At 33.2% G+C, this 24,404-nt stretch overlaps 1 protein-coding gene across 1 annotated transcript; it reads left to right on the forward strand.

Annotated features, from left to right (window-relative positions):
- The first annotated feature begins 19,561 nt into the window (after nucleotides 1-19,561).
- Nucleotides 19,562-20,872, forward strand: LOC134839850 (RYamide receptor-like). The gene is made up of 2 exons (XM_063855473.1): nucleotides 19,562-20,226; nucleotides 20,714-20,872. Exons 1-2 carry the CDS (start codon nucleotides 19,900-19,902, stop codon nucleotides 20,870-20,872), a joined length of 486 nt encoding a protein of 161 aa, XP_063711543.1. The 5' UTR covers nucleotides 19,562-19,899.
- Nucleotides 20,873-24,404: the final 3,532 nt, after the last annotated feature.

Here is a 24,404-nt window from a genome sequence, read left to right on the forward strand (position 1 = left end):
ACAACTCTATGTCACTTGGACTGATAATTGCCAGAATTTGATGAAATTATCACAACTTAATAGGTTTTTACAATGGTTTTTGTTTTTTCAACTATTAAAAAAGAAAAGGAATCTTGTGTTTAGGTGTATTTTAGTTTTTTTGTTTTCATGCGAGAGGTTAAAGCAAAAGGTATTGCTAAAGCAATCATAACGCAAGATAAACTAATCATTCAGATTTAAAAAGTTTAAAATTTCTAATTGCAAACTATTTCTGAAAGCTTCATTTGTCGTTTCCTAGACAAAAAATTCCTAAAAAATCTGAAATATTGCTTGATTTTTTGTTGGTTATATTACTTGTTCACTAGTGAAGAGGTCCCCTGTCATCCATCTCCTCATTATGGGACGGACTGGCTACAGCAAAATAGATGAAATCATTCCTCCTTGCGGAAGAATATCCCAAGGAAGAACGGTGGGGACTGGGCGGGAGACTAAAAAAAACGAGACGCTTATAATTTGAAGAATTTAGTGTTGTGAAAAAAATTTTCTGTAGTTTTATAAATGTGGTAGCTTTTGTTGATATACTTCTTTCTTCAACAATTGTTTGCGTAAGCAAAAACTCCAGATTTTTAGAGACTTATTCGGTATTTGAAAATTTGTTTATTACCAACTTCAAACAATCATTAACTGAAAAAGAAGGATAGCTGAATGCACAGAACGTTTCCAAAATAGACTTAAAAAACTTTTTTCTAAAATAAATAGTCTGTTTTTTTTTGCACAATTCGTGGAGGGGGGGTGGTTGAGGGGATGTGGTTAAGGAGGTAGGGTAAGGGTTGAGTGTTGTTATGGGGTTTGTTGAGAAACAGAATAGAGCTTTAATTTTATACAAACTTGCAAGAAATTGCCATCTTTTGATCGATTTTTATAAGCGCAATTTTTCGATTTTTACTACATCAAAATAATCAATAATCCCACGGTCAATTTATCTAAATTTTAAGTATATTTTATTTGAAAAGCGCTTTCACTTCCTACCACGGATAAGTATTACCTTTAGAAGATCTGATTTGCTGATCTGTTCTCTTCAAAAATTTTACTTCAGATAATTTTTAGTTTTAAGCTATTTGTTTGAAAATAAAGTCATCCTGAAATGGTATTTTCTGGTTTTAAAACAAGGCAAAACTCTTGCCTCCCTAGCTTCAAATCGGGAAAAAGAAGTTAAATTGGTTGGAACTGATAAAAACTTATTTGAGTTAATTACTTAATTGTTTGTTATTGATTGCGGGTTAATGTTTAGCCCGCAATTATTTTCCTTACATAGTCAGAACTGAAAGCGAAATTGTATTTATTGAACCAACCAATAAAAAAGCTTTTTTCCATCACTATCAACAAAACGATTTTATCCGGGCAAAATGCTGAATGTTTCAACTACCAATTAACTGGTCTCGAATAGTTTTTGATGAATGAATTATTTACAAACTATGAAATTTAGGCGGTTAATGTCAAATTTTAAAAGTGTTTAAGGGGGCCTAGGAAATTAGACGATAAGCAAATTAGACGGATGCTACAAAAACGAAATTAGACGGAATTTTTTTTTTTTACAGATCTGGCGTTTTAGACGAAAGGGAAAGGGCCAACAAAAATTTTTCTTAAGAGTCAGGTTTCACAAATACAAAAAGAACATAAAATGTCAATACCTATCAAAACAATTGGTTTAAAAGAACATAAAAGGTCAAATCTGAATATTACAGGAGAATTTTGAATTGAATAAATTATGCATGGTTGACTTGTAAAGTTTTTGGCCACCGAAATTGAACTGTTGTCTACAAACAATTTTATTTTTCTAACGCAATTTGTGTGCAAACAAAGTTAATTTCTCTCACTTTCGTCTATTTTCTCACAATTGCAGTTTTGCAAAACCGTCTAATTTCCTTTTAAGTACCTCCGTCTAATTTGCTTATCGTCTAATTTCTCAACCCCCGTGTTTAAGTGCTCAGAAATGAGTATTTATGGAATTAAATGGCAAATCAGCTTGTCTTAATTCAATTCGGCAGGAGTTTCGAAATCACAGTATAAAACGAACACTTCAGCTAGACTTCAGGTTGATTAAAATTTCTGCGAGCTTGGCACTGATCAATCTCTAGAGAGAAAAATTGTTTCTAAAGACACTCAGGATAAAAAACAGTCCGATCTAATAATTTTCTCACTTTTTTGAAAATCGGAATAACAAAATAACAGAAATAAATGATACTAAGTTTGTACAAAACTCCCGAATGACACAAATCTACATAAATGTTTTCAGAAAAAATCACATCAAGAGAACCAGTAGAACATCTCTTTTCTAAAATTTAGACAATTTTTGACAATATATATCGAACTGCTTATTTTAACAGCAGTGAAAATGAGCTTAAAACTGAGAAGAAAAAAGGAGGGTCCATTTTAAACTTTTAGATTTTATCCGCCTTTTAGAAATTAGTTTGGAATCGAATACAGGAAAACATTTAATCAAAATAAACAGAATTTATTTTATCAGAGAACAGCTTCTTTTTGCATAGTTTTCCAAAAACTTTCCATTAATTAAAAACCATGTCCTTGACTTTGCAAAAAAACTATGGATCAATTGAAAATCTTTGATTTTGATTGCTTTTATTCGCACTGATGTTAGAGGAACCCAAGCCTTTTTAATATTCACTGCTGTAAAACCGCTCATTAAAACAACAAACAATTAGAAACGATAAGTTATACTGTATGATATTTTTTAAAATGTTTTGTGGATTCTGATGTAGGGAAGCTTTTTCTTTTAACAGCATCTTCCCTAGAAATTTTAAAATCAGTTGATGAGAAAGACAACTCTATGTCACTTGGACTGATAATTGCCAGAATTTGATAAAATTATCACAACTTAATAGGTTTTTACAATGGTTTTTGTTTTTTCAACTATTAAAAAAGAAAAGAAATTTTGTGTTTAGGTGTATTTTAGTTTTTTTGTTTTCATGCGAGAGGTTAAAGCAAAATGTATTGCTAAAGCAATCATAACGCAAGATAAACTAATCATTCAGATTTAAAAAGTTTGAAATTTCTAATTGCAAACTATTTCTGAAAGCTTCATTTGTCGTTTCCTAGACAAAAAATTCCTAAAAAATCTGAAATATTGCTTGAATTTTTGTTGATTATATTACTTGTTCACTAGTGAAGAGGTCCCCGGTCATCCATCTCCTCATTATGGGACGGAGTGGCTACAGCAAAATAGATGAAATCATTCCTCCTTACGGAAGAATATCCCAAGGAAGAACGGTGGGGACTGGGCGGGAGACTAAAAAAAAACGAGACGCTTATAATTTGAAGAATTTAGTGTTGTGAAAAAAATTTTCTGTAGTTTTATAAATGTGGTAGCTTTTGTTGATATACTTCTTTCTTCAAAAATTGTTTGCGTAAGCAAAAACTCCTGATTTTTAGAGACTTATTCAGTATTTGAAAATTTGTTTATTACCAACTTCAAACAATCATTAACTGAAAAAGAAGGATAGCTGAATGCACAGAACGTTTCCAAAATAGTCTTAAAAATCTTTTTTCTAAAATAAATAGTCTGTTTTTTTTGCACAATTCGTGGAGGGGGGGGTGGTTGAGGGGATGTGGTTAAGGAGGTAGGGTAAGGGTTGAGTGTTGTTATGGGGTTTGCTGAGAAACAGAATAGAGCTTTAATTTTATACAAAATTTCCGCTAAACTAGTCAATTTTAAAAGAAAATGGATTATACTCAATTGTAATGTTTTTTTTTCCTCACAAATAATCAGTTATGATTATAATATCATCAATTTTTGGTTTAAATTTTGCATCTGTAGTGGATTTTCTAATGGACTTTTTTTCTCGGAAGTCTATTGCAACCGATTAAAATATATGCGCATTCGGTGCGGGTAATTAGTTAAATTTTAAATAAAATTGACATTTCACCGGAAATGTTTGACACGAAACACCGCTTTCTTCTACTGAAAGTACGTCAAAGTTTGTGCAAAAGGAGTAATCTTTAACAAGAAAAAAGGCGTTAGGGCTTAAAAGCAATCGAAACTGGTTTTTTTTTCAGTCATCTTTTTAGTAGTAGTTAATTTATAGAGGTACTAAAACGCGATTGGGGTTTAAAAACAGACATGTGCCCGATGACTATAATTTTAATTCTAAACTTAACAATCTTGAAAAAAAAGTTGAAATCTAACAACAAAACAGAAGCAGTCCATTTGTTTCCATTTTCGTTCAAAGTATTTACTTAAATTTTGTCAACTCCACAGATCCAATATACAAAACCAGTCTGACAATTGAATATATTTTTTGTTTGGTTCACTTAATGTAATTTATTGAAATTAATTTTGAGTAAGAATAACTATTTAATTGAACACGGGAAGATTCAAATTGAAAAAAATATTCATATTTTTTTTTCATATTCGTTTCCAAAAATTATTAGAAAGTGGGAAACGAGCCAAGATAACCGCAAATCTTTCAATTAAATTTATTCAAATATTAATTATTTTTTTCCTCTATCGACAGCTCTTGTAAAAAGTCAATAATAACTTCCTCGAGGTATTTGTATTCAAAGATTAGCGTAGATACTGAGCACTTCACTTTAATTGATTTTTAAATTAACCTCTTGTAAAAAATATTTCCTCAAAAGCGGTCTTTAAAACGAGCTGAGTATTTTTGATTGCTGCTTTCTTCTAGACAATTTGACCGTTTTATTGAGTGAAATGAACCATATTCAGTAAGTAGCCTTTCTTTCCAGAAAATCTGTCTCAAAACACGGTAAGAAAACTAAAAAATGCATTGTTATTGTTTTGAAGCTTCTATTACTCGTCAAAAAATCCCTAATTAAACTCAAAAACCTATATTTAGAAAATTTGAAGTGTGTCTTGATCATATTCTGAACAAAAACAAACGTGTCACCATATTCTTGTATTAATGTGTTCTTGATTGTCGGTTTTTATCTCAAAGCAACTATTTTAACATTCCATCCGCTTACAAGTTTCGAATATAAACATATAAACAATCCAGTTAAGTGATAAAAAGAACACCCTAAATAGTTGACAGCATTTATATTGCCGATGAAAACTATTTTTAACCTTATCGGATGAAAAAATTTGCAAATTTTGCAGCATGTCCAAACTAATGGGACAAATTTGAGGCTGAGTTTTCGTTTCAATGTTTTCTCTTCATTAAAAAAAAATTTACGTTAGCAAAAAAATTATATTGTGTCTGAAGCAGTTGAATAATAGTGTCTGAAGCAGTTGAATAATATAAGAATTTGGTTAAACTGGTTTGTTTACTGCATTTTTTTAGCCCGTTCTGTTATGCTCATTCAAATTTCATTCAATTGTTTTTTTAATCAAAAGGTTTTTCAGCACCACCACCACCAACAAAATTGGGGTTTCACCAAAAAAAAAACGAGCGCGGTTTTTTCAGTCTCAGTCACAGAACTAAGTTTTCCAGACGAGATAGAAAAAACAGAAACTGTTGCATTTGAACCTTCAGTTGAAACCGCTTTTAATTGAGTCTGAAGTTGTGGAGGTTTTGATTTTTTCAATTTTCATGAAAAGCTCAAATTATTATTATTTTTCCATTTATTCCCTAACTTATCATCGAACTTATCATATCTAATAAATATTTAAATAAGGGGTTTATTGATTTTCCACACTAAAATTTTTTCAACCTACGACATTACGAGGCCAAACTGTGCACTGGATAGGAGCACAATTTTGTGTCTGTATGTTCCTGGATTCCAGAGACAAGTCTTTAAACATGTTAAATTTTGTCGGAACGATCAAAGAGAAGGAAAAACAAAAGAAGAACAAAGGGAGTGTCCTTGTTGCGGAATCCGCTTACAATGCACAGAATGCACAGTTTGGCCTCGTAATGGATTTTAGCATGTTTAGCGAAAGAAGTTTTTAGCTTTTAAACCTAATTGTAAATTGCAAGAATAATAAACTGTTTTCGATTTTCCAGTTTTTGAATGCTAGACCAATTATATAGCCCGAGAGTAAATCTGTAGCTATGAAAAACTGGTAAAGAAAGATCATGAAATAGAGAATTTCTTCAAAATAATCATATTTCATGACTTAATGAGAAAATTTTCAGCTTGAAGTTCCTAATTTTACGATTCGGCTTGAAGTCCCGTCGGCTTGATGTCCGGCACCCGATGTCAGCATGCGGGGAGAGGGTAGGGCAGCGCGGTATGAGTATTGTAAAACCTGTAATCATCGATCTAATTGGGTCAGTACATCAGTGCCGAAGTACAACAGCGCCGAATAAAAAAAGTACTTCAACAGTGCCGAAAATATGAACAAATTTCAACATATTAAGTGCGGCAATAACAAAAAACTAAACGGCAAACGTTTACAATCTTAAATGACACTTGAAGATTTTGTGTGACAAAATTTGCAATTTAGATGTTTTTGCGCCGTAATAATTGTTTAATTTGCAGTTGCAGACATTTTGGTAGCAAACTTGGAGTGATTTTGTTTGATAATTAGTGTCAGTAAATTCCCGCTCTTTTGAAAATTTCCCGCTTTTTCGGCAGTGTTGAACGCCCCCATCTAATTATATCTGTCTATCTACTTCTATCTACCTTATTTAACGGGCACTTCAATTGACACGTCCCTATTTTGATCTGATAAAAGACCAAATATTTTGCAACGGTCAAAATGCGAACAAAATCGGCATTAAAAAAGCTATAGGAGCTTCAATGCATTTTTCGTAAACTTCCCAATGCAATTATTTCAGTTTTTTGTTTCTGTGTTTACTGAATTGCAGTGCACTTTCCAATACTGAATTGCAATAAACTTTCCAATACTGGATTGCAATGAACTTTCCAATGCAATTATTTCAATTTTTTGTTTCAGTGTTACTGAATTGAAACTTAACTTAGCAACCCTATGGTGGTGGACTATAAAGGTTATTCAAGGGGTTGCGAATTTGGTATCTTAACATCAAAGCCTTTTTTTAAAATTACGAGATGTAAAAACTCTTGTGATTTTTGAAAATTTTCAAAGAAATTAAAATTGTCCAATACAGCATTTCAAGTAGTTCCTACAAAATTGACTATTCAAATCATTTTAGCTTCTGAGATATGGGGTTTTTTATTGTTTTTTTTTTCAGAAGTTTTCACAGCAAAGTTTTTCTTTTTTTTAGAAAACTCCTAAAATTTGAAATTCGCAAACCAATAGAGGAGTGCTATACGGGAATTCTCAGGAGTCCCAAAACTGGTTTTTCGTTTTTAACTGCTCTTAGTGGAGGAGCTATCAGGGAACTCTCGGGAATCGCAAGTGCGGCTTCCAGCTTTAACTGCTCAAATGCTTTAAGCTAATTTCACAAAACTCAAGTTTCCCAGCCCTATAATTGTTTTAATTTCAGGGATTGCAAGTCTTGCCTCCAAAAAATTACGACAGCTGAAGTCTTTTTTGTTTCCAAGATATGACGATTTTCTAATGATTTTTACAAAGTTATATAAAAAAGTAGATCTCAAAAACACTCTAGAATGTAAAGGTGACAACCCTATGTATGGTTTTAATAGTAATCTCGGGGTTAACATTCGTGCCTCCAAATTCCAAATGTGGTTGCTCTAATCTTTTCAGTTTCCGAGATATGTTTTTGTTAGGGATTTTTTGAAGTAGTTTTCAAAAATTGTTAATTCACAATTGTTCAAATTTTGGGAATTCCCAACAAGGTAGATGGGTGATACTTTGATGGGTTGCAAAACTTGCTCAAAAATGTGACTACTCAAACGTTTATAGCTCCAGTGATATTACGGTTTTCAAGAGTTTGCTATTTTTTTCAAAAAAAGTAGGATTTGAAAAAACTTCGAGGTTGGAAATCCAAAGCAAAATTCAAAAGTAATAAAATTCAAAACAATGCTGTGGTGCTGTTATTATCAAATCTGACCTTAAAATGTCTTTTTTTTCGAGATATGGCGTTTTTAGCATTTTCCGAAAAATTTTCGAAAAAATATCGAAACTAATTATAATTGAAAAAAAAAATCAAAATTGATGTTGGTTTCAAACTACTCAATTTATGAAACAGAGAGCATCGTGATTGAGGTTGCGTTTGAAATTCTTGCTTTGGTCCGAAACGCCTAAACGCTTTAAGAGGGGGAAGATTGTTCACTGAGTGCAAACTTTGCGTACGCTAACCTGTTATTTTGGTCATTTATTAAGGTGGCTATTCTTCACCATGAAGGGGGCGAGAGTTTTATAAAGACCAGTCTCATAAAACTGTGCAAACTGTGACGACTGAGCAAAGATGACTGACCTTATTCGACTTAAGATGACTGATCCAATTCAAAAACACGCCACTAACGCCACTAGACCCTGGTATAAACTGCAATTCAAAAACAAATTATTGATGATCTCAGAGACAGACATAGAATAGACATCGATAAACTGAAGGTATTTTCATTAGACTGTAGTGAAGTTATTTCAAGAGTACATAAAATTTTGATAGTTAAACTTGATTTGGTTATTCACAAAAAAAAACATCTCCAAAGCGGAAAAAACTGTGGATCGATAATGAAAAAACGCGGCCATGAATAAACATCAAATGATAACCAGTTCAAAAGGATTGAAACATCAGAACTGCGCAAGAAAAATTAAATGCAACCAACGTATGTGAAAAAAAAATAGCTAATAAAAAGAAGGCGTTATATCTAGAAACATTTCCAAATTGTACAATGATTTGATAGGTTCAGATACGAAAACTGATGACCCAAAGAAGACTTTAATTTAAACAAGTTTAATGAGTACTTCACTAATATTGGGAAAAACTCGCTGCACTTTTTTTAAGGCCAAGCGAAAAAATATTTTTAGTTCAATCAAATCTTTGTACTAGAAACCAATAAACACACAAAAAAGATTTATTTGAAAAATTGAAACCGAAATACAGCCTCGACCCATACGACCTTAATTATTTTGTTCTCAAAAAATTTCAACCTGTACTTTCTGAGTTGTTTTCAGAGCTTTTTCAAAAAATCTTCGATTGCCAGAATTTCCGGAGAACCTAAAAATTGCTAATTTAATTCCAATGCACAAAGAGGGTAACAAAAAAACTGCAACTATTAGACCAGTTTCTCTTCTACCGTTTTCGGCAATTTTTTGGGGAAACTTATCTTCAATAGATTGAGCAAGTTTTTCTTTGAAATCAATGTTTTCAACCAAAATCAATTCCAGTTCAAATTAAAACGTGGCATTATTGATGCTATTAAATCGCTGATTGAGGAAATTAGGTTTCACTGGAATGATCATTCCATCTAAGCACAGTGCACAGACCTGAAAAAGCTTCCGAACTAGCTGACCATGGTACTTTGCTGGGTAAAAGTGGGTCATGTGGACTTAGCGGGCCTACTTTTAGTTTATTTAAACCGTATTTTCAAAGAAGAAAAAAATGTATATCTCGAGAAAAATCAAAAGTTGACGGAAAAACTTTTGGTGTCCCACCGGGAGCCTTACTGGGCCCACTTTTTTCATCTCGTTTATATGAATGATAGCAAAAACAAAAGTCCTCAACAAGCTAGTAATATGTTACTCTATGCTGATGAGACAGCCATAAAAACAACTTCTTCAGTCATATTCTAAAAGCAGATCACCAAGTCTTCAGCGAAATTAATTTCTGGTTAGCAAGCGATGAGCTAACACCCAACACACAAAAAAAACTTAAAAAAAGGTTTTTGGTTAATAAAATTAGATAACAAACGCTCTAGAGATACAAAATAAAATGGCAAAAAAACTCAAAAGTTTCGAATATCTTGGAATAGTTATAGACGAAAAAGTAACATTATAAAACCAAATAAAATATATGTAAACAAAAATAAGCTATTAATCTGCTTGTTTTATAGACTGAGAAAATTTCTGACGAAAAAACAACCTACACATCAAATAATAGAACAACATTGGTAAACTTAGAAGTGCTGCTGAAAATTCTAAAAAAACCAAATGTCACAAAAGAAAGTTGAATCAATCAAAGACAAAGACTACATTACAAAATCTTACTATTAAAAAATTACAGGTTCATGAACTGCTAAAAATTTTTAACGAAATCATACGGAATGAATGCCAATCCGAAATTGTACAAATAATTACTGAAAAAATGCAACAAAAAATTTCAAGTAAAAAAAGACAGCGAAAGCTGTCGCAATACACACCAAAATTGCATCAAAGCACTCAATTGCTAGTAAAATTTGTGCTCTTTTCAACAATTTGACTTTTTTGCTCCCTAATTTACAAAATGAATAAATTTTCTAATAATCGGAAACTAAACAGTTTCAACTATTATTTTTATGATAACTATAATCAAGCCAATAGTGACCTGATAGTTATGCTTTTTGCAGTTAAAATATAAATCATCTGATTTTTTTTCCTGCATTTTTCTAGAAATTGTTTTTCAGAAATTGTTGGCCCTGGTATACCCCTAACTGCAATTTCTACTAAACTGTAAGACTTTCTCTCTTTCAACTTCAAAGCAATTTGAGCTCTCATTTCAAATTTTTATTTCCCTTATCTACATGTGTATCCAAAAACTGTTTTCGACTCTCGCTTTGAGACGCCTGAAAACAGGCTGATTCTGGCTTTATGACGCTTTCTCAAATGACGTTTTTGTAAAAGATTTCCTAATATGTAATTGCTTTTTGTTAAATACTTTCAACTGGAAACAATTCATTGTCGATATTTAAGGAAATAGAAAGGAAAAGCATTTTAGGAAATTTTTGTACTTCTCAAATGAGAAAGTATTTGAAATACAACTGAGTCATCATGATTTTATAGACGTGTTTTTCCCTCAAGCAAATATGAAAAATGTAATTTATGTTTTTGGTAGAAAATTTTGTCACTATAAAAGATATGTTTCTTTGGTTAGTTTTACTTAATCAATCGTTTGCACCTCGTAAAACAAAATTTTTTTGATTTAACTGGGCTCATAGCATCAAAAACTGTTCACAATGAAGAATTTTTTCACAAATTGTTTATTTTTCATTATTGTCAGATTCTCAGAGCCAGATTATTAAGCCGGATAAGAGGACCATTTGGGAAAAAAGAAAACAAATGTCTGCAGAGACTTTTTCAAGGCAGATGCAAATCTCCATGAACAATTGAAATGAGTTTGGTGATTTACTAAAAGCAAGTAGAAGTCTTCCCATGGATAAAACTGAAAACTTTTTTTTGAGTTTCAGATCTAGGTTTTTGTTCCAGTTTATGCTTGTTGCACTCAGATTTTATTCAAAAATCGCGTGAATTACCTTTTTTAGAAGCACTTTTCGATCCCATTAAAATTTTTCAGCTATTTTTGAAGAACTTTTGACGACAAAAGCAAGTTATGATTGAACAGACTAACACATGTTTTTTAAAGAGAGTGGATTCTCGGAGATCCTAAATTGCTAAAAGGGACATTTTGTCTGAGATGCATTGTAGTCAAATGGTTAGCTGATGTGTTGTACCATCAAAATGTTTTTAATTGATTGCCAAAATGTTGAGAATAATCATTTTTCTACAACAGAAATAATGGAACTCAAAGTTTTTTTTTGAATCTCTCGAAAATGTTGATAACTTTTAACTCTTTTTGGAAAAAATAAGTTTTCGGAACAAGATAATTTTGGAAAAATCGAGAAAAACAAACAAAATTTTGGTAATACAAAGTGGAAAGTTTTTAGATAAAATAGCTCAATTGAAATTTGAACCGAAATCTTCCAGCTATTTTTTAACTCTGAGTGGATAACTGACGAAACTTCACTTAAAGTGTCTGACTGTTTCTCGTACATCAGTGTTCTGAGAGGTAAAGGTGAATCATTTCCGTCGGGAATTTGTCCAAGGTTGGTTGGAGCGAATTCGATTGAATCGTACCCGACTGGATTGTGTTGAAAAAGACAATGTTTGGGTTCCCGGGTTGACCTCCATACACCAAAAATGCTTATCATACAATTCCATACATCAAGTGTGTGGAAAAATGCTTGTCATACAGTTTTCATGCATTGTATGGAATTGTATGACAAGAAGTTTCTCATATATGGGAATTGTATGATAAGAAGTTTCGGTCATCCCGGGTTGTTTCAGCTATCAGCGTAGATTTGGGTTGATAGTTTGTCAACAATGTTTTGACATACTAATTGTTTGTTAACATAAAAATCTGATTGTGACGAATACGGGAAATACGTTGCGGGTGAGTAAGCTGTCGGGCTTGCATCCAAAGCTATGACCGCCCTGTCTAAAATCTTGTTTTCTTAGATCTTGTATACAAATCTTTGTCCCACATTTTTTGTTGGTCTAGATGGAGATGGGTGACGGTTCTTCTGAAGCGCTGTCAAATTGAATCGGGTCGGCATCTGTTCCTCTATTCTCAATCGTTTTTCATTTCTGGTTGGGAATAAGAATGAACAACTGCCGGTCCGCTACAGCGCGCGGTCTCATTCTGAGTAATCTCTTTATCCCATGTAGTACTCAAATCTAGGTTAGCATTTGGACTTGGGTTCGGGTTAGGGTAATTAGGTGCATTATTGTTTGAAGCATCTTCAAAGTAGTCATCGATTAACCTATCTTTAGAATAAAGACTTAACGAAGTGGAGGAACTTGAAGTGTACTGAGATAATTCGGGAAAAATTTTCTCTTTCCAACTAACATATGTTATTTTTTGCCCATTTGGCTTCATTTTTTTACAACTGCCAAAGGACCCGGAGTCATTTTGCCTGTAAAACCTAAGTCCGATTTCCGTAAAAAAACACTGTTCTCCTGGGTAATTGTGTGATCAGATGAGTTGATGATGGACTCCTTGACGTGGTTTATGTAGTTATGTAGAGTTCACCAAGCTTTGTGTCTGCGCCTAATTTGCCGTCCTCTGTCACGCCTTGCAGTTCCCATATTTGGCAAATTGGTCAAATTTGATCGATTTATCATATCTAAACGATTATAGAAAAAAAATCCGGTTTTTCCATCGTGTGCGAACGGTGTGATTAAATCGTTTCTCAAAGATGGTGCACCCGATGGATGGTTGTTTGGTTATTTTCAAACTCCAAACAATTTTTTCGATTGAAGAATTTAAATTCTGTTTGATATTTAGTTTGACTTGGCCAATAACTTAGATTCACAACACATACAAGCCTTTTATGGTCCATTAGATCTATTGCCTTTCACTGTACAAAAATTGATTTCAAAACTGAATTTTTCACAGAAGGATACAAAACTGTGAGATAAAAAAACCCATGTTCGTTTTTTTTTGGAAATGGGATGACAGCACTTGGTGTCGTATTGTTCACCACTTTGGTAGAAGGAAACTTCGTAAAGCAATCGATACATAAAAAGACGTTTTCTTTTCGTTACCCAAAAATGGTCCAGGGTCTGGCCACGTCTCAATTAAATTTCTCTCGCGTTAGCGAAAGATCAATCTGGAAATTTAGCCGTGTTTTCTGTTTCCAAAAAACTTTGAGGTTCTGACAGGCGTTCAGGGACTGATTGCAAGACTTGCTGTGATGTAGATCGATCGATGAATGTGAAGCTAGCAGAAGTATTACGCCAGGACCTGCATCCCCAACTGACCGGGATGCATCTCATGAAACATTGAACTGAAAGCGCACTTTTTAAAAACATTTCTTTTTATTGGCTGCCGGTACAACTTAAATAGTAGATTGTCCTCGATGTGGAGGTCCTTCTGCAAAATCTTTCATTATAATCCGTGAAATACCATTGGTCTATCACTTTTGATTGTCGAAATCAGTTCCCTAATAATTTGTTGTTCTTGGTCATAATTTGGAGTAGTTTTCTTGGGCAATGGTTTTCAGGAACTAAAGGTGACGTTGGTAATGTTAAGTCAGCCTTGAATTGATTTAGTAAGAACGTTTAATAGTTACAACTTTGTCTTTGAATGTAAGCGCGATGTTATGCTCCTCTGGGACAATTACTAGGGGTTCAGAGTTTCTGCAGTTTTCACCAGCCCGTTGATTTCATTGAAAAAATATAATTTTCATTGAAAATTATGAAGTGAAGCAAAAATTTATCTGTAATTTATTTGTTTTTATGAATGAATTTTGAATTATCGAAGGGTAGAAAAGTTTGGAAAAAAATGTGGATCCGGTGTGGGAATTATCGCAAATATTGAGTGACTGAGCAATACAAGAATGATAGCAGCGTTATTTCCGACATTAATTGAAGCCAATGAACCCTTTGTAAAATCTCGACTAATCAGATCGCTCGAATGTGAAGTTTCCGACAGAATGTGATTGGTTATTATTGACACTACAGTTACCGACGGCTTAGGTAAAAAGTTAGTTTTTAAAGAATATGTGAAATTGCCGTTTGAATAAAAATTCCGGATTTTGTCAAATGCGGCTATGGCAAATTCTTGTCATCATGGGTAGAAGGTGTGGTTCTGCCTGAATGAAGTCTTGATTTAAAAAAAATCTTTGATTTCCCAAGTCATTGGGACTTTTGAAGTTTTATGTTGGCGTGGTTCGCTGAAGGTGGCCAAAAATAACATATTTTAATTTTGAGTCATAAATGTGTTTTCTAAAGTGTTAAGAGGCCCAAACTAAGCCTAGTAAATCTAATTTAATGGTGGAGTATTTCGTTTCACGGCTATTTTAAAATCTCGACGCCACAGCAGTTGTTTTCGGTCCCACCCATAGAATTGATCAAGCATGGCTCCCATTAGGTTGTGTGAGGCGCTCGTCGTCAGTCTTGTGTTCTATTTGAGATCGAAGAGGCTATTCTCGGTGAAATTCACAAACTTAGACCGAAGTTTTTCCAAGGCAAGTGTGTGGTTTTTATCTCACTGGTTCACCAATTTTTTGTTTAGTAGGGGTCTGACTGGGAATTAATTGTAGAAGAGTTCGGAACGAGTTCAACATATTGTTTTATCGACCTGAAAAATGAGCGTATTTCTGTAAAATTGCTTGGGTTGGGAAGTTTTTTATTGGTCTGTTGTGCCGATTAACACCTGTACTCAAGCTTCAGAAGTTTTCAATCTCAGGCGTTCTAATTCTTTTGGAAAATGAATTTTTGTCAGATTCACTGCCATATTCATTTTGTCTATACTGAGAGTATATGAAACTATAAATTTTGTTCTCCTGACGTTGTCTTTGAGGCGATTAACTTGTCGTCTACTTCGTCGTGGAATCCCTTTCAAAATTGAGTCCATGGCTCTTTGAAATTCATTTAACATATCGCCAATTCCATGAAAAACTGTTAAATTTTGGTACGTGTCTGTGATATCTCAGCTTAACGATGATAAAGTTGCACTGTTTACTTGTTGCTTTCCGTACTTTGTTGCTTTTTCCAATTTTTTCGAAGTGACCTTCGGTCTCCATTCTTATTGTTTTTTTTTGATTTACCCATGATAGTAAGTGTAAAGGAACTCTTCTGGTTCCTTTTGCTTGTTCTGGTTTAAAAGGAGAACGGAAATATTTAGGTTTCTCGCCGAATCTGTTGATTAAACCTTTGAAATTCTTTAAAATTTGACCCTATAAAAAGAATAAGTTATGTAACTTTTTCTTCCTCGGCAATGAATTGATCTGTTGAAGTCATCTGCTTGAATTCTATCGCCAGCTGAGCCAGAGTGTCGTTTTCTATGATATTTTTTTCTTGTGCTTGCGTAATCAAAATTGTTGTCTCTTCGCACACTCACCCGTTGGATTGAGTTCTGATGATGCTATTGCTAGATAAGAAATGTGTCATTTGTGAATCAGCACTGAAGATCTTTTGTTCGTTTCGTTTCTCGACTAATTTTGGGTATCTTTTTGCAGTGCATTTTGCTTTGATTATTGCAGTGCATTTTGCTTGGTAAAACTCACTGGGCTTGCCGAATCTACAGTTTAGTTCATATTCACAAGTATCTCCTAACTTAACTTTTTGTTCAATAACTTCTTGGATTTCTCTAATCCATTCTGATCATATTTTTTTGTACATACGCTTAGGATTGCATAATCTTCTTCTCAACTCTGATCAATCTCATTCCAAGCGTTTATCGACCACGCAAACTTTTGATTTTTGCTCCAGGAATTCTACACCAGGACTTTATACAACTTTCATTAAGAACAATTACAATTTTTATAGTGGGACACTTGTTTCTTGATTCAGAACATTTCTCGGAGTGTTCTTCATAGCTACAAAAAAGAAACAGTTGATCTCTTTCGCTGTACACATTTTCTAAGTGAAATACCTTGCTCGATGTTAAGGCTCGCTTCGTTTTTTTATGTGATTATTTGCAAAGACTCAAAAGTTGTACCGCTGGAGGTGTATCTTGCCATGCTCGTTAGCTTTTGATGGTTCAAAAAGTCTTCTTTATCAATGAGTGCCTGACGTTAAACTTCCGATGGATTGAGAGTTAATAACAGTAGTTCTTTTTTGGGTTTCACTGTTCTTCATCTTGCTGATTAAGTCTCTGAACCATTCCGCTTCGTATGACTATCTGATGTTACGGTTTTGGCTAGATCTCTCAGCGCTCGCCAGATTTGTTTTCTCTGTTTGTGGTTTAGAGACTCTTTTTCTCTTGTACCTCTCGAAAATGGAAAATGGAGGCTTGTTAAAAACTGAGTCTAATTGCTCTCAAAATTATGGAAAGGAAAAACTAAAGTTTTCACTCGAAGGTTTTTCTGAGCAAAGCCCTTTTTTTTCTTAGTTTCCGAGTGCTAAAAACAAGATTGAGCCCAACTTTTTTTTCTTTTGTTCGAGCACAGCTGATCAAGCGCAACTGGTTCGTTTTGTTTTCATCGCTTTCTTGTTCCTTGTCTCCCGAATTGTTCTTAGGTTGTCCAGCTCACTTCCTGTTGCTTGCTTCAGAACGAGAATCTGAATTTCTGGCACCTCCATTCCGCTTAGACTATCGATGTCCAGTTTCTCTGTTGCCATTATCACCATATGAAATAAGTCGCTCTATTGGGTCTAGGATTGTGGCGACTCCATGGCGTGGTTTGGCCAGAATGAAGGAACTTACAGTAAGTTCGATTCGATTGACTGCGTCATAATAAAATATAAGGATGTTCTAACTAAGTGGGTACAATATTTGTACAACTAACACTAAGAACAAAAAGGAATAAATGTGCTGAATTAAAATGCATGTATTTCAACTAAAACAAACAGTGAATGATGGACCGTTGGTCGATTCATACTAAGAATTGACAGGCATCTAAATAATACCAAAGATGAAAAGTGTAGAATAATGAAGCAAATCCTAACATTGTCTTTTCGAGAAACTAGATTTTTGCAGCGAGCAGTTTTTAAGAACTTCGAGGCTCGGTTGCTTAAAACGAACTATTCATGAAAGAGTAGGTGTATTTTTACCTCTTAAACTTTTTTTTCAGCTTCGGTTCATCCACATCTCATTAAACTAGTTCGCTCTTTCACATCACGAAATTTGGCATTAGTTTTGTTACTCTATCACGCAAAAATCTGATCGTTACTTTGGTAACATAAAAAATTGTCACATTTTGTCCCGTGACTAGCAATTTAAATTTCAATTTAAAAAAAGGATATCAAAAGTTGTTAAATATATAAATTTTTTGATGGAATGCCTTGTCTGCTGAGAGCTTCATAAGGTCAAAACAATGAAAAAAAAACAATAAATGCTACACAGGCGTATTTTTTGAAGAGTTTGAAGCCTTTGTCACTCATAATTCGTCGCTGTCTACCGTCCCCACCGCCGTATTTTTCATACAGTTTGGTCAAACTTCTTACCAAAAGCTCTGACCGAGATTTAATTTTGATTGCGTCAGGAGCAGATTTAGGGGAGGGGAGAGGCGGACGTCCTTCTTCAGGGATTCGAAACCCTGTCATCTAATTTTACGACATCTATTTATTTCCAAATACAATAATTTGAAGGCGGAGGTGCGCGTCGAAAACGCAATTTCTCGGTCAAAACGTCTTAAAAAGTCCTCATTGCTTGTTTTTGTTTAAAATTTCAGGAAGGTTTTTTGGGAAAAAGGACCTTATAGTCTTGTAGAAGAGCTCGGAAAATCATATTGAGGTCTCTCTAAACGTTTTGTAAGCTCTTAAAAAATTCAAACACTCTCGAGAAAATTCTAAACCGGCACTCGATTGGCTCATTTGTCTTTATGTCTTCAATATCGTACCAGCAAAGTTTATATTTGCTGAAAACCATAGAATAACGTTAACATTAGCATGATATCGTTTCTTTTCTAAATTATACTTATCATTTTTTCCTGAATCAGCCAATGAGAGACTAAAGATCCATTATAGCCAGAATAGCTGCCTTTTCTCAAATTCATTTTTTTTGTCTTTTTCAGATTTAATTACGACCTTCCAATCGATTTTGTTTCAAACTCAGAACGAAACGGCAATGAAAAATTAGAAATCCATCTCAAATATTATACTATTCCATTGGAAAAATCTATATTTCAATTTTATGAAATCTTGTTAGAAATATTCTGCAGCAACCTTTCTCGATTTCCTTCACCGCGACAGCAATTGACGTTTATTCTTAAGTCCAGACATATATTACTTCTACCTGAAATTTAATTGCCAATCACGAATTAGTATTCAATTTGTTATTCACGCTGTTTTTAATCTGACCGACAAATGAAAAGAATTAGATCACAATTTATCTTCCAGGAAAACGTCTGCTGAGCTGACATATTTTTAATAAGGAAGAAATTTTAGTTCAGACCTGAAAAAAAATTGTCTCAAAGATTGAGCTAATTCGAAATCTAACGTCTCAAAGATTGAACTAATTCATAATGTAACGTCCTGTATACTGCGGATGTATATCCTTTTATTGTTCCGACTTTCGTAACGAAAGTAACGGAATATTTGTGCTCGGGGTGGGGTTTTTTTCTTCAGACAAATTTCAACTTTTTAACTAGCTATTTTTGACGGACATTTTTTATCATTCAAAAGGTATTGTTGTGTTGAGCTTAAATATGAAAAGATATTTCACCTGTGATCATTTTTCGTAAAGTTATGGGACAATTAACGCGCGATATGTTTCGCACTATTAACGCGTAAGCGAGATTTAATCCGTCCTAAAAATCGTTCCAATTTGATTCAAGGTAGATTATATGCCATAAATGATTTGTTAATAGGAGCAAAATCTATCACTTTGAACTTAAACTGGCGTGTGGGGGGATTTTTATTTTTTTTTTTATTATATTTAAGTTTTCCATGATATTACTGCTCTAGACCTTAAAAGGCAGTCGGAACATTCAGGGCTTCGCCCTGATACGAGCTATCTCGTTCAATTTGTATCTCAAATTTTAGCTTTGAGTTAGTAGAAAAAAATCAGTTTTATTTTGATCTACTTCAGTGATTATTTTCATCTATTTAACTCGAAAAAATTGGGCTCAAGTTTTTGTTGGTTTTGTTAACTTTATGTTGCCATTGTTTTCTCGACAGCAGCTTTGAATATTTACTTTGCAACATTTTCCGAGGAAGTTTGATAACGAACTATTTTAGCCCCAAAATCGTTGATCTAAATCCACAATTTTGAAAAATCTTCGGAAATGTATGTGCAGCACGTATAACTAAAACCGCGTGGTTTTATTTTGTAACATTTCCGCCATCTTTCTTCAATTCGAAGCTTATATACGGTTACTTATGTTTTATTAACCAACTTTAGGGTTTTATCTCACTTTTAGCATTTTTTAGAGAATAATTTATTTGTTTGATAGCAACGAAACAGCATGCTTCATATTCTTTTTTTGCCTAAACAGCATTTCCTTATGCAAACTTGTTGTTGAACAAAAAAGATCCGAAAAACAAAAATATTAGTGTCAGGGCAAAAAACACCTATTTTTAGCGAGTACTTCGACTTATCAACTATCTCAAATCGGAAATTGCCAGAAAATCAGATCAATTTGCTTTATAATGCAAGTTTGTTAATTTTATTTTACTCACCATTTCTTAGACTTTTGTTTTCCATTTCATTATTTTCGAATTTCAGAGCTTCGATTTTAACGAAATTCTGAATGACGTTTAACGTATATAATATGGCTAATGACAATATAATTGAAGATTCGATTATTACGATCACATTTGACGTAGTCGGAATTTCAAATCAGAGTCAATATTCCAATTCCCTCTGGGATCCTTACTCCTCATTTTTCTCCATATCCATGGGATTTCTCCACTTGATAGCATTCGTATTCTCATTCCTGGGAAATGTGTTGATTCTGTCAGTGAAGATATTTTCCAAGAGGGGAAGAGCTACTAGGAAAAGTAGTTTCTTATTGCTGAATTTGGTCATGAGTGATCTTCTGACGAGTGTATTCTGTATTCTACCAGCAACTGTCCAGGTAATTCTTACACAATTTTATAATTTTTTATTGTAATCCTTATTTTTTTACTGAAAAAGCTTCAATAAAAAATTTGAAATGCAAAGATTTTAAAACTAGTTTTTTTAAAAATATTTAATTGATCCACCAAAGGATCATGATGCTTTCACCATGATACGGATGATTCACCAAAGGATCTAAATAATGATTCACTTTTTGTAAAAAAAAACTTGGCAATCTTGTAATTACTTTTCTATTTACTTAGTGAATATGTTTTTTTTATCCAAACTACATGCTTCTATCCAAATTGTTTTTGATGAAGTATTTTGTATGATGATATTAAGAAAAACAGAATCATTAGCTGGAAGTTGTCTTAAGTTTGTCTCTTGCGGGTTCTCTAGTTTCCTTTCAAGCATCGCTTTAAATTCTTTATGATCAGTAGCATCTTTTTGATTATTGAAATTATTGGGTTAGTTTCTAAAAATAAAGTTATAGTTTTGTGTTTCAGGTGTTCTTCCATGGATATTGGATGTTCGGAGAGATCCTCTGCTCCGTGTATGGTCTTCTCATCTACACTGGGGTCACGTGTTCATACGTGTTCATGACTTTATTAGGAAAGTGGTCTCATCCTCATCCAACAAGATTTTTTGGACAAATTCAAAAATAGAAATCCCATTTGATCCGATTGCCCTCGAAGGTGGGGGGGGGGGGGAGGGTTTGGGGATTGGTCGTTTGGTCGTGATTGAGATTCTTCCAAAAAAAATCAAAAAAGTTGCCTCAGTGTAAAGAAAAAACGGATCTACTTAACAATCCCCCCTATGGTATCTGCTTAACAATCTCTCCTCTCCTCCCCTCCCCCCTCCCCTATGAATAAATACAGTAAATTAGCACAGAGCTTTCTATTGCGAATTCTAATTTACTGGATTCTGATCGGTCGAAAACTCTACTGTTTCAATCTACTTAACAATCTCCCCTTTTCTTAAAGCGGGTATTGTTAAGTGTTAAGTAGATACGAAAAAACTGCTCGGAACTTATTTTTTGTTTTTCAGATTAACTTAGACAAAAAATGATGAATAGCTGACAACCAAGTTTATTTCTACTACACTCTAACCGTGGTTTAAACTTTATTTACTGCTCTTTCTTTCTTTCTTTCTTTCTTTCTTTCTTTCTTTTGGAACCTGATCTAAACTACATTTTATAATTGGATAAATTGGATATTTTACCACTGTAAAATATTTAATATTAACCAATCATAATCCATCTAACTAACAACCCACTTATTTGTAAGTGCTGAAATTACTTGTAATTTCAGCACCAGAGAGATTTGAATTTAACTTAGAAATTAGTTGCCTCTCCAAGAGAACTTCAGCTGCCGCAATAAGCCAGTATACTCTAGATCTATTGAGCCTAGCAGAGACTAGTTAAACACCCTGAGACTAGTAGATATAAGAGTAAGATTAGGATTGGTATTAGACTAAGAAGTTGCACGAATATATCCGGCCGAAAATAAGATAGCGTGACGAGCAGACGGTGTACCCTATCCGAAATTACTCTATGAGTTAACCAGTCCCATATTAACTCATCTGGTGCGAGCATAAGTCTCGAATAAGACCTTAATAGCTTAGAATTAACCAAAAATAGATTAGAAATTAGACAAAACATTTTCAAAATGTTACACGATAATAACTTAATTGATATGTCTCTGCGACTCAATAGATCAGAGCCAATATTCCGCACGATACTAGAACTACCTGGTATTGGAAGAAGACCTCGGACAAGAGACGATATACGACTAAGTAGAAACTTACCATTTAGTTTTATGGTTGTACGGCAAAAGCCATCACAAGCTTTTATATTTAGAATCTTATTAGCAATGACTTTAGATTTTCATTTGCAAACATAAAATTTTAAAGTAAAACTTCATGATCATTTCAGGCGCTAAACAAAATTATTAATTTACAATAACGATTGATAAAAAGATCACAGATCGTTTTCTTAATTTCTGCAGTATTATATAAAACATATTTGAAAAATATTTATTGAAAATAAAAATAAAAATTAGTAGCATGACAATAAATTGTTAGTAATCATAAATCATCCTGTTGTTCCAGCTTCATCACCTAAACATAACAGCAATCATAAGCTCACTAATATCATTAAAAAACTAAACCTTTTTATTAAATAAATTTAAACCATTTTAAACTTAAAGAATCACTTAATTTTAAAAAATCAGATCATCAAGGCTTATCCTTGGATCTTAATAAATTTTCTATCTCACTAAATTTAAAATCTGATCATCAAGGCCTATCCTTGGATCAAAAAGAACAATTTTGTTCTCCCCCACCCACTTAGTAAGTGTCTAACGACCTCAAACGTCGATTCACTATCCAACCTTTCCAAAAGACCCAGGAGTTTTTAATAGAAATAGAAACCCAATAGCAATTTTTCAATAAAACTAACCATTCAAATTAAGATAAACAGTGAAGAACTTCGGTTATTCATCCTTCACTTGGACCCTCCTCTTAACAGACCCAGGATAGATCTTAGACTAAGTAAGTTTAAAATAGTATCTAACAAATTACTTGCGTTCTAATTATACCTGAACCTTGTGGATCGATTTACTATTCTCCAACCCTTGAACACAATCACTACCCCTAAGTAAGATTAAGTAAGTTAACACGTTAACTTAGACTAGCCACGAGAAAGTAAAAAATCATTCTTCGGAATTGATATACTTTTCTCTCCAACCCTGAACAAAAAGACCCAGGTTAAGCTAACCAAAAAATCGTAAGGACTAACAGTCTAAGGAAATAGAAATAACTAACAACTTCTTGCATCCCTCATCCTAAACCTTATGTCATTCAAAAATTTAGGAAATAAACAAACAATCGTTTTACACAACTGTGAAATAGATAACAAAAATACGATCTTGTAATCACACCTCATACACAAACAGTTGGATACATTAGAACAAAACGACAAACAATAAAAAGGAAAATTATAAACAAACAAAGACAAATCACAAGAAAAAAATTTTCAAAAAATAGAAACGCATTTTCTGAATCAGAAGTCAATAGTTTAGACGAACTATACAAATTATAAGAATCAATAGATAAAAATTGTCTCATCCATGATCAATTATATTTTTCCGACTCAGAAACAACTTCAAATTCATCAAAAAGAGGAAAAAGAAGAATAAAAAAGCAATACAAACACAAACCAGTACACTTGTATAATTGGAAACAACCAATTAGACACATCGATTGTTATATATTAACAGTCATCAAACGAAAAAATGAGCCACACTCAAAGTGACGAAAGTCCAGATGACGAAGCGGTTTTTCCCTTTCTTATAGATTCACTCGATGATAGAGGACAACACGATTTTTGCAAGAACTTACTCGTAAATTTGTTTGAACCAGGAATCAGCCCATGCAAAGAAGAATTCCCAGATGTAAAAATCAAAAGACAAATTATTGAACATTATTTGAAAGACATATGTAATCTAACACAACAATATGGAATCTACACCATAGAATTCAGCACACCAAATACAGCCCATCGTAAATATCTAATTCAAACAGACGATATTGAATTAGAATTTTCAAAAGTATTCATAGAATATATCAAAAGCATACAATATCATAATTCACAAAGAGCAAACTCCATATTCACTAACGAAGTTTTTGCAATAATATATAGTTATATATCTATATTAGAAAAAACAGAAGTTCAAAGTATATCACCAACTGAAACATCCAAACATACAAAAGTACGAAATAAAATCACAGTAATTTCAACATTTCTACATATAATTCGCCAAAATTTCACTAAAGATTATGTTTCACAACACACTAAACATGATTTACAAAGATTTTAGCATGGTTTATAATAGATTATTTCACCCACAATTTAGATTTAATTTCACAAGCAAGAAAAAATTTTAGACCTCAAAATACCAATGACGACACTGTTCTTTCAGAACAATCAGATTACGTTTGGGACCCTGGATGGTCTCATCATGCATTTCTAAATATCCCACAAGCTATCTCAAGTCAAGCAATAAAGACAATATCTTTTCACAGAGATTATGTAAAAGTAATACCATTAACCATTGATGCAACACCATTGAATTATAATACATTTTTACCTGATACACGAAATAACAGTTTAAATTCGACGGTCATACATAATGAAAA

This window comes from Symsagittifera roscoffensis, chromosome 2 (genome assembly GCF_963678635.1).
Source record: "Symsagittifera roscoffensis chromosome 2, txSymRosc1.1, whole genome shotgun sequence".
NCBI classification, from domain to species: Eukaryota; Metazoa; Xenacoelomorpha; order Acoela; family Convolutidae; genus Symsagittifera; species Symsagittifera roscoffensis.